This window comes from Palaemon carinicauda, chromosome 8 (assembly GCF_036898095.1).
Source record: "Palaemon carinicauda isolate YSFRI2023 chromosome 8, ASM3689809v2, whole genome shotgun sequence".
NCBI lineage: Eukaryota > Metazoa > Arthropoda > Malacostraca > Decapoda > Palaemonidae > Palaemon > Palaemon carinicauda.
This window is the reverse complement of record NC_090732.1, coordinates 166803243-166815371: the sequence shown is the minus strand read 5'-3', so window position 1 is coordinate 166815371 and position 12129 is coordinate 166803243. Positions and strand designations below refer to the sequence as shown.

Sequence of the window (12129 nt, the reverse complement as noted above, 5' to 3'; positions counted from 1 at the left end):
ATTCAAGTAAGCAATGTGTGAAAAAATGGATTATCAAAACAACCCGCTAAGTTTGAATAGATAGAAATTAAGCCGTCCCCCCCCCCCCCAACCCCCATCATTAGACATATTATTTTAGTGATGTTTCCTGATTGGTACTAGTTAAAACTGGGATTTCAGGAGAGAATACAGTTAATGAATGCTTAGTTCAGTCGTGATATGACCATTTTTTCCCTGTTATTTTGCATCCGTTACCTCCTTGATCTTTCACAATATTTGAGTAAGAAAAGATAGCGATTGAATTAATCATTTATGTTTGATTTTTAAATAACGAAGTGATTGGTGACTCGATAATTTGAGATTATTCATGCTTTAATACCTTATTTGTAAACAAACCAGACATTTAAAACCCACTCACAAACTGATTCGCAGTGGCATGCGATTCCCAAGGGTGATCGCCCATGGCAAACAATTTCCCAGGGGAAGGTCGTTACACTGAGTGGCCATGGCATGGGGTTTACCAAAAGTGATCGTCTATGGCAAAAAGACTACTACTTTTATATAGGAAATATTTATTTTAACGTTGTTACTATTCTTACAAAATTTTATTTTACCTCGCTTCCTTTCCTCACTGGACTATTTTCCTTGTTGGGGCCCTTGGGCTTACAATATCCTGCTTTTCCAACTAGGCTTGTAGCTTAGCAAGAAATAATAATAATAATAATAATAATAATAATAATAATAATAATAATAATGATGATGATGATGATCATGATGATAATATTTTTTAAGATGATGCAAAGTAAGATTTACCAGATTTATTACACCTAAAGAATCAAATTACCATACTCGTTTTCTTTTCATCACTGTCTATTCTATTTTAGCTTGGCTTTAACAATACTTTTTTTGGGCAAGAATAACTGCTTCTAGGGTAACTCTTGATAAATTAAAACGGTTTAAAAATCAGTCAACCAAAACCCAACTTCGCTTAAATAAATCATTAGTTAGACCTCAATTAGAATACCCCACTATAATATTTGGAGCACTTAGCAATACTTCACTAAATAAAATGCAGGCAATACAAAATAGGGCTTTAAGGCGAGTCTACAAAGAGAGCCCTCCCTATTACAATAAAATCCGTGAATTACATCAGCTTTCTAAGTTGGAACCTCTCAATGTCAGGTTCCACAGGCTTAGCCAGAACACTTGGGATAACCTTGCTTTAGACATGACGACCTTTGCACCCTAACCAGAAATCTCACCATCGAACATGCTCGTAATCATAATTGGTGGAGGAGACTGGAGCCTAAGATCAATTGTGATCCTCCCAGGCCCAGATATATAGCATCTGATTTAAAAATAATAAATGAAAAAATAAAATTATTAATATCATTTCAACAGTTAAGTTGATATTTCATTAAAGCATCATAATTTTTTCACAATCATACCTTTCTTTAACCATCAAAATAGGTGTCAGACAGACATACTCCTGCAACAGGGCTAGACATTTAACCAAAAAACCCTTCCTCTCCCCACCTGTCTTTTCTTTTTCAAACTGCTACTAATCCTATCTAACATCGCAAGAGGGTTTGTCCCTCTCTTTTATTCTTCTCCTGTACTTCTCTTTCTCCCTTTTTCCTTATTCTTTCCCATCCCGAGTACCTGCCTTCGGGCTATAAACTGGATTATGTCCAGGGGTACTCTTCCTTTCCCCATATTCCCCACTTCCCTATCCTTATCCTTATGCTTATGGAGAAGGACACTCCAAAATCAAATCCTTGTTCTCTTGTTTTGGGTAGTACTATAGCCTCTGTACCATGGTCATCCACTGTCTTGGATTGGAGTTCTCTTGCTTGAGGGTAAATTCGGGCACACTATTCTATCTTATTTCTCTTCCTCTTGTTTTATTCAAGTTTTCATAGTTTATATAGGAGATATTTATTTCAATGATGTTACTCTTTTGAAATATTTTATCTTTCCTTGTTTCCTTTACTCACTAAGCTATTTTCCCTGTTGGGGCACCTGGCCTTATAACATCCCGCTTTTCCAACTAGGGTTGTAGCTTAGCAAGTAATAATAATAATAATAATCATAAGGCTTGCATGATGTGCCATCTCTGCTTATCAATTAATCAGCTTCTGAAATTTTAAGCTCAATTTTCCAGAATGTTTTCAACCTGAAATTTAATTATTGTTTAATACTGCTAATCCATAGGATACATAACCATTTCGAAGACTAAATTATTCATTAAATTCTTATACCGAAATTCGATATTTCATATAATTCTTTTTTAGAAAAAATGTCTTATTGGTTATAAAAAAAAAAAAATTTATTACAAAATTTTGTATGGGAACTTTTCCATCAAATCAGTTATACAAGAACCTTTAAAAACTGTTGTCAATTGCGAGAGGGATTAATATAAATATTTTGTTTAGTTTTAGTTTATTTTTTAGGAAATATTTATTTCAATATTGTTACTGTTCTTAAAATATTTCATTTTTTCTTGTTTCCTTTCCTCACTGGGTTAATTTCCCTGTTGGGGCCCCTGGGCTTATAAAGCATCCTGCTTTTCCAGCTAGGGTTGTAGCTTAGCAAGTAACAATAATAATAATAATAATAATAATAATAATAATAATAATAATAATAATAATCAGTTATACAATAACTATTAGAAACTTATCAATTGCGGGAGGGAGTGATATCAATGTCTTTATAGAAAATATTCCCACAATTTATTTCAAGTGGCCAGGAGAGCGATTCGTTATCTTGATGAAATTCGTATTACGCAATCGATTTTAGATAAATTGGCTTTAAAAGGAGACACAGAGGCATCCATCCTCACTCTGATCGTGACAGCCAGGGAGCCACCATGAAGATCGCAATTGTCCTACTTGCTTTGGTTGCAGCCGCTTGGTAAAGACTTATAATCAATCTGTTCAAACTAAAACTTGACATATATTTATATGTATATATATATATATATATATATATATATATATATATATATATATATATATATATATATATGTGTGTGTGTGTGTGTGTGTGTGTGTGTGTGTGTGTGTGTGTGTGTGTGTATGCATAGAAATATCTCCAACAATTTTCTTGATTCTTACACGATGTACAACACTTAACTCCATGTAATTCATTCGTAGCAACAATTGATTCTTGCTAAATCTCGTCTCAAAACATCCATTTTATTATTTCAAGTGCTGCTCAAAATGGAGAAGCCTGGTGCCGCTGCGGGGCCTTCCTCACGTACAGGGACACTCAGGCTCTGGCATACGAGTTACCAGAAATCACCATTGACTACTGCGACCAACATAACAGATGCAAGAACGAATGCATCACAGCGGTATTGCATATGTTCTCTCTCTCTCTCTCTCTCTCTCTCTCTCTCTCTCTCTCTCTCTCTCTCTCTCTCTCTCTCTCTCTCTGCATCAGAGCTACATAGCAAGAGTTCTCTCTCTCAAGTACTTATTGATATCTAGTGCATATATAGTTTCATTCTAAATTCAAATATAGTCATTTGCTCCTTTTCTTCTTAGATAGACGAATTCAGCCACTACGGTGACCTGTGGGCCATGACCCCTGAGGGTAAGACAGTAGGACAGCTTATTTGCGAGAACCTGACTGGCATCGATTGGACTGGCGTTCATAATCACCGGGTAAGTTTTTACATTTCCTTTGAAGACTATATTCAAATATATCCCCTTAATTTCACTTAAATGATTTTATGCCTACTTATTGTTCATCTAGTTAAATGCCATGACCAACCAATCCCGTTTCTTCAGTGTGTGTCTGGTGATAATACTCTTCTCTCCTCCTTTATCCAACGTATAACAAATACTAAATTCCAGGTCTATGGTTATTACGAGGTATGCGGTGGTCCCTGGGAGTACACAGGTCAAGCCTCTCCCGACATGCTTTGCTGTAGCGAAAATTTACAAGTGCACTGCCTCAATAATTAACAGCTACAAAGATGAGCCGACCAGAATTTCTTAAGTCAATTAATCCTCAGAGAACTTGGCTTGGAGCAACAGTGAGATCAGAAAATCTCTTCAGGAGATGACATCATTCCTGCTCTCCGGCTCTTTACGTGAAGTAATATCCTATCTTAATTTACTACACTTTATGTAATGGCATTATCTGAGAATAAAATAATAAATAACAAAGGCAAAACTGGGTTTACTTTCGGATCCTTAAAAGTTTGATTTGCTCATACAAATGAAAGAATTCGCTTAATGATAAATGTTCGACATTTTTCATTTATTCATGAAGCGAGGGTGATATGAAGCAACTGTCTTTACTAAAACTAATTACGGATTCCTGAGGCTCTCAATACTAATTGATCTATTATTACAATTACTTGATAAGCTACAATCCTAGTTGGAAAAATAAGATGTCATAAGCCCAAGGGTTCCAACAGGTTAAATAGTCCAGTGAGTAAAGGAAAAAAGGAAACAAATAGAATAGTGTGCCTGAGTGTACCCTGAAGCTAGAGAACTCTAAACCAAGACGGTGAACGACCATGGTACATAGGGTATGGCACTGCTCAAGACTAAAGGACAATCGTTTGATTTTGGAGTGTCGTTCTGGAAGAATAGGTTGCCATAGCTAAAGTCTCTTCTGTCCTTACCAAGATGAAATTAGCCACTGAACAATTAAAGTGCAGTAGTTAACCCCTTGAGTGAAGAAGAATTTTTCGCTTATCTAAATGTTGCCAGGTGTATGAGGAGAGAGTATGTATATGCAAAGGAAAAATAAGCCGTAACCAAAAACCGGGACGGGGACAGTCAAAGGACCCAATAACTTTCTAGCGGCCGTATCTCAACAGGTGGCTGGTGTAATGGCCAAAGAACGACATGAGCAGAAAATTTATTGAAGATTTTTTTAAGAATATATGGAATATCTATTAAAATTTATACTATATTAGAAGTTTTAAGACAATGCAAAGGAGGATTTACAAAATTCATCCCATCTAAGGAATCAAATCCCCTTACTCGTTATCTTTTCATTATTGTCTATTTCCTTTTAGTTTGGCTTTGAAAATACTTTTCTAGGAGAAGGACACTTCTAAATCAAATCATTATTCTCTTGTCTTGGGTAGTGCCATAGCCTCTGTACCAGGATATTCCACTGTCTTGGATTAGAGGTCTCTCGCTTGAGGGTACAATCTGGCACACTATTCTATTTTATATCTCTTCCTCTTGTTTTGTTAAAGTTTTTATAGTTTACATAGGAAATATTTATTTATATGCTGTTACTCTTCTTAAAATATTTTATTTTTCCTTGTTTCCTTTCCTCACTGGGCTATTTTCCCTGTTAGAGCTAGTGGGCTTAAAGCATTCTGCTTTTCCAACTAGGATTGTAGCTTAGTAGGTAATAATAATAATAATAATAATAATAATAATAATAATAATAATAATAATAATAATTATTATAATAATAATACATACATACATACATACATACATTCATATACCAAGGCACTTCCCCAAATTTTGGGGGGTCGCCGACATCAAACAAATGAAACAGAAAAGGGGACCTATCCTCTCTACGTTCCTCCCAGCCTGACAAGGGATTCAGCCGAGTTCGGCTGGTACTGTTAGGGGTTCCACAGCCCACCCTCCCACATAACAATAATAATAATAATAATAATAATAATTCCTTAGATGAATGGGCATTACAAAATGGCGAAAGCTCCCAAATATTTGATAAACAAACATTCATATCAAACAAGACTATATGCCCATAACTTGCAAAGCAAGCCTCTACAAAATTAAAATGGGGAAGAAGAAAATAATAAAACACCACAAATGGATCAACAATCAAATGACCGCACGCTCATATTCACGACAAATCAGAAAAACTAAGTCATGAATCCACAGTCCTTCAAAAAAAATATTAAAACCTTTTTCAAACACAAGTCAGTACAGTCGTATAGCAGCCAGGAAACTCATTCTGCTAATTAAAGCTGAAAGGAATAAACCTCAGTAGGCTGCAGATAAAAAAAAAAAAATGAAGATTACCTATATGTTGGCAATAAAATTGCCATCACCTCTACAGATAGCATAAATCTAGAGGACCAAATCTAGTCTTATGGCTGTGGTATTCATTATATTTTCGTGCATATCAACATTGAAAGATTTCAAGCTAAAGTAGCAAGTATTCGGAATCACCGATTCCAGTGATATTCATTTACGGAGAATCATAGGAGCAAGAGCATAGGGGTAGCCTTGTTGTTACACAACAGTGTCTTAGTTTACTTGGAAATTGGAATACAGCCAAATGAATAAATAAATTAATTAATCTTTATCAAAGCAGCATCGTTCGACTCCAACCATCTTAATATGGTACGTCCCTGACTGGTGATCACCAGACGGGGGTTAGAGTCCGGCTCAAAACCATTAGTTCCATTGGTCCCTGCATCCTCGCCATCCTCTTGAGCTAAGGATGGGAGTTTTGAGGGAGCCTGTAGGTCTATCTGCTGAGTCATCAGCAGCCATTGACTAGCTCTCCTTGGTCCTAGCTTGGGTGGAGAGGGGACTTAGACGCTGATCATATGTATATATGGTCAGTCTCTAGGACATTGTCCTACTCGACAGGGCAATGTCACTGTCCCTTGCCCCTGCCCATTCATGAGTGGCCTTTAATAAGGTTAAAGTCCCGACTCGGGTTTCAAACTCAGATTGATTTCAGCTACAAAAGAAAAAAAAAATTAAACAGAAATAATTAGAATTATCCAGTTTTTTTCTAGTAGCCAAGTCTGCTTCACACCTTCCCACGTATGCTAAGCAACGTTATATACCTTAAAGACTTGAAGGTTTAAATACCGCTCATGAATGGCAGGGACAAGGGACAGTGGCATTGCCCTATCTAGTAGGATAATGCCCTAGAAACTGACCATGTGCATGTGATCAGCACCCAAGACCCCTCTCCACCCAAGTTAGGACCAAGGAGGGCCAAGCAATAGCTACTGATGACTCAGCAAAAAAACCACAAGGATGGTGAGGTTGCAGAGCCCAAAGGAACTAGAAAGTTTGAGCGGGACTCGAACCCCAGTCTAGCGTTCACTAGTCGGGGAGGTTAACACATCGGCCACCACAATTCTTTTAATTGCCTTCATCTTATTTAGTCTTCAACGATTATGCTCAAAAACTGTTTTTAAGCCTTTCTCTCCTCTGATATACCTCATAAATCCTTGTCCTTCACATTTTTAACTCTTAGCAGTCAGAGTTTTTTAACAAAATAGAAGTAAAAATTGTAAATTTTAACTGCTTTTTCTATCTTAAACTGTTTAAGAAATTGTTTTGATAAAATACGGTGAGCATGATAAAAATGGCTTCACTTATTTTTATTTTACAAGAGAATGTTCCAGACATTCGAATCTCTCTCAATCTCTCTCTCTCTCTCTCTCTCTCTCTCTCTCTCTCTCTCTCTCTCTCTCTCTCTCTCTCTCTCTCTCTCTAGGAATAATTAGAGGAAGGAAATGAGGATAACTTGAGATGTTTCAAGGAATTTTTTTTATCGACGACCTCAAAGATATTGCCAGGACTCTCAGATTCCAGATCAAGCAAAAGCTTTAAATACAAAAAAATGATAACAGGTCCTTTTACAAGCTGAGATTATCGGAAAAGGTGAATCAACAACTAATAAATTCACTGACAATACTGAGAAAATTGGAATGCCATTGCAGAATCACAGACCAAAACTTATTATTATAATATTACTAATGTTATTAATATTAAGATAAATAACATTAACAATATTAAAGATATCAATAACATTGATAATATTAGTAATATTAATATTCTTCAACTAAAGCCAGCCTCAAGATTGAATAAAAGTTGAAGGGTGAATCAAACATATGGCCAACTTCCAGTCGGTGTCAAGAGAGAAAAAAAAATTTAATTGAATATTCTTGAGAAGGCCAATGTGACTTAATTACCCAACAGCGATTATATTTAACACCGCTCCTTATAGAATATGTGTTACATATAGAGTATGGTAGTTACGTGATGCGAGAGGCAGTAACGTGACCAGGTGAGCCATTGATGAGAAACTCAGGTGTTGTTTTCCCCCATCAAAACATGTGTTGGAAGGACAAACACATCTCCGTATTGCCTATATATTTCATTACGCAATCTCGGTCATTCTGTTCCGTAACTTATCGATGTTTGTAATCACGAAGTCACCTTTCCAACCTTGACTGGAAACGACAATCTCCAAGAGTGTGTGTGCATATATATACTGTGTATACATATATATATATATATATATATATATATATATATATATATATATATATATATGTGTGTGTGTGTGTGTGTGTGTGTATGTATATATACATATACACATATAAATATATATATATTTTATATATATATATATATATATATATATATATATATATATATATATATATATATATATATATATATATATATACACATACATACATACATTCAAGGGCCATGTGCAATTGGGGGAAAACTTGCAACTGCTAAATGGGGTAAAGTTTAAGATTATGAACAGCAAAAACGAAATAAGGTAATGGGAATGGAGGTATAATAGAAAGTCAAAAAGTGAGTGCAGCTAGGGGCTACAATGACTCTGCAATGACATACAAGTAATTCCTAGTGTATGACTTGAAGTATTAACCACCCAATAGCATATAGTAAAGTACGTTAATGATTCAGGAAATATCTTAAATTATCATAAGGCCACTCATGAATGGCAGAGGCAAGGGACAGTGACAATGCCCTAACAGGACAATGCCCTAGAGACTGACCATATATCCATATGATCAGCGCCCAAGCCGCCTCTCCACCTAAGCTAGGACCTGGGACCTCCCCCAAACCCCTCATCCTTAACTCGCATGGATGGCGAGGTTGCAGACACTACAAAAAAAAAACAACCGCCAAGCAAAGACGTTACCAATAGGCCACCATATTTTATTTAAGTTCTAGGTCCCTAATCATCTGCTAGTGCAGCTCTTCGTTATAATATATAAAACTAAAGCGTCATATTTATACTAATGTAACATACCGTAATAAATAGTTGTAATATAAGAGAGAGTCCAGACAGCATGTCCCAATCTTGGGTCAAGGTGCCTTGTGTGTATACCAAGTGTATACTCATATTGGGACCACTGGTAAAAGAAGCTGAAACAGAAACTAACTTGGTGTCTGTTAGATTCCTTCCGACTTACTTCAGTAATTTTAACATTTTTCTCTCTCTTCTCAAATTATTTTTGAATTTGCTACTTACAATTTAATCACATTTGTTTTTGCCCTAAGAATTAGAAAACATTTTAAATCAAAGCGACTTCAGTAAGTTATTGAGTATTCAAGTAACGTGTTAATAACGGATTAGGTATAGATTTAATTTCCCAATCTACCTACGCTAGCCATTACGAAACCACCATCACGTAAGCCCCAACAACGTGCTCCCATGAGAACTTCCTTATCATCTCGACTACGCAACCGGTTCGTTTCTGTTTAGAAAAAAGCATTACGTAAACCAGAGCCTTGGGCATACAGAGTTCATAAAAGAGACAGTAAAGGTCGGAGGTGCTTCATCTTGTCCAAAAACCAGCCATGAAGGTGTTACTCGCCCTTCTCCTCCTCGGTGTAGTTGTTGCAAGGTAAGCATTTTACTCTAGGCCTGTTTTTCTGGTCCTTTACTGTAGGGGAACCCTACCCACTACAGGACCTTTCATAATTAATTTTATTGAATACATTCCAAGGCTTGTAGCTTAGCAGATAATAATAATAATAATAATAATAATAATAATAATAATAATAATAATAATAATAATAATAATAATAATAATAATTCAAGTATTCCACACCACATATTGCTCGTTTATTGTCAAATCCACATTATCAAAGCACTAAGAAAAAATATTGTTTCCCCTTGAAAGCCTTAACATCTTCAGTCTTTCAGATGTCTAGTGGGAGATCATTTTAGTCTTAGGGCAGCATTATTTGAAACCTCTAGAGCCTACAGTAGACATATATATTAGGTCTAGTAATTTAAAAACCATCTGTAACTATTCTCGCGTCAACATGATTTGTTGTCTGCACAATATATAGATATTTTATTATTCGTTGATAAGACTTGACTTTATGCAGACACGGATAGAGCCATGGTCTTAGGTTAAACAAAATATGTCGAGGAAATAAGAGAATTATTTCATATGTATTTTGATCAAATAAATTAAGGAAATATAGGTAAAATATGTCAAGGAAATACGAGAATTATTTATTTCTATATATATTATCAATGTTCGGAATTCTCTTCTTCGTGCATGGAATAGAATATATGATTCCCATTATATTTCATTTCATATATATATATATATATATATATATATATATATATATATATATATATATATATATATATGTATATATATATATATATATATATATATATATATATATATGTATATATATGTATATATATATGTGTGTGTATATACATATATATATATATATATATATATATATATATATATATATATATGTATATATATATATATATATATATATATATATATATATGTGTGTGTGTGTGTGTGTGTGTGTGTGTGTACTGTAATCAATTTATTTTTCCTTCAATTCTTGAGAGAGATCATATACTAAACCACTACATCGAAAAATGAAAATAATGATAATTGACTACAGAACGTTTAAACTTTTCATACCAGCAAAATGAAATAGACTTTCCAGCTCAGTAAAAGTAAATGGAATTTATCCGATCCAGTAAAATTCAATAGAACTTTTCCCGACCAGTTAAATGAAATGGAACTTTTCCCGACCAGTGAAATGAAATGAACTTTTCCCGACTAGTTACATGAAATGGAAATTTTCCAGACCAGCAAGATGAAATGGAACTTTTCCGACTAGTAAAATTAAATGGAACTTTTCCCGTCCAGTGAAATGAAATTAAAATTTTCCCGACCAGTAACATGAAATTGAACTTTTCCCGAACCGTAAAATGAAATGGAATTTTTCCCTACCCGTAAAATGAAATGAAACTTTTCCCAACCAGTGAAATAAAATGGAACTTTTCCCGACCAGTGAAACGAAATTAAACTTTTCCAGACCAGTAAAATGAAATGGAACTTTTCCCGACCAGTAAAATGAAATGTAACTTTCCCAACCAGTCAAATGAAATGGAAATTTTCCCGACCAGTAAGATGAAATGGAACTTTTCCCGATCAGTAAAATGAAATAGAACTTTTCCGACTAGTAAAATTAAATGGAACTTTTCCCCATTAGTGAAATGAAATGGAAATTTTCCCGACCAGTGAAATAAAATGGATTTTTTCCCGACCAGTAAAATTAAATTTAATTTTTCCAGACTAATAAAATGAAATGGAACTTTCTCCGACCAGTGAAAAAATGGAAATTTTCCGACCAGTAAAATGAAATGGAACTTTACCAGAACAGTAAAATGAAATAGAACTTTTCCAGAACAGTAAAGTTAAATAAAACTTTTCCCTACTAGTAAAATGAAAGTGAACTTTTCCCGACCAGTGAAATTGAATGAAAATTTCCCGACTATGAAATGAAATGGAAATTTTCCCAACCAGTAAAATGAAATGGAACTTTTACAATCCAGTATAATGAAAAGGACTTTTTCCCAACCAGTATAATGGAATGGAACATTTTTAGGCGAGTAAAATGAAATGGAAGAAATTGAACTTTTCCAGACCAGAAATATAAAAAAAACAAAAAAGTTTCCAGACCAGTAAATCTACGAAACTTTTCCCGACCATTAAAATGAATAAAAAACGTTTCCAGACCAGTAAAATAGAAAAAAAAAAGTTTCCAGGTCAGTAAACTAAAAAAAACGTCCCAGACCAGTAAAATATAAAAAAAAAAACGTTTCCAGATCAGTAAAATTCAAAAAAACGTTTCCAGACAAGTAAAATAAAAAAGTTTCCAGGTCAGTAAACTAAAAAAAAAAGTCTCCAGACCAGTAAAATATAAAAAAACCGTTTCCAGATCAGTAGGATATAAAAAACGTTTCCAGATCAGTAGAATATAAAAAACGTTTCCAGATCAGTAGAATATAAAAAACGTTTCCAGACAAGTAAAATAAAAGTTTCCAGGTCAGTAAACTAAAAAAACGTTC

General features: G+C 34.6%; 1 protein-coding gene across 1 annotated transcript; it reads left to right on the top strand.

Moving 5' to 3' along the window:
* The first annotated feature begins 2834 nt into the window (after positions 1-2834).
* Positions 2835-4152, top strand: LOC137645075 (uncharacterized). The gene is made up of 4 exons (XM_068377927.1): positions 2835-2892; positions 3190-3334; positions 3528-3647; positions 3840-4152. The coding sequence occupies exons 1-4, from the start codon at positions 2849-2851 to the stop codon at positions 3948-3950; spliced, it is 420 nt and encodes a 139-aa protein (XP_068234028.1). The 5' UTR covers positions 2835-2848; the 3' UTR covers positions 3951-4152.
* Positions 4153-12129: the final 7977 nt, after the last annotated feature.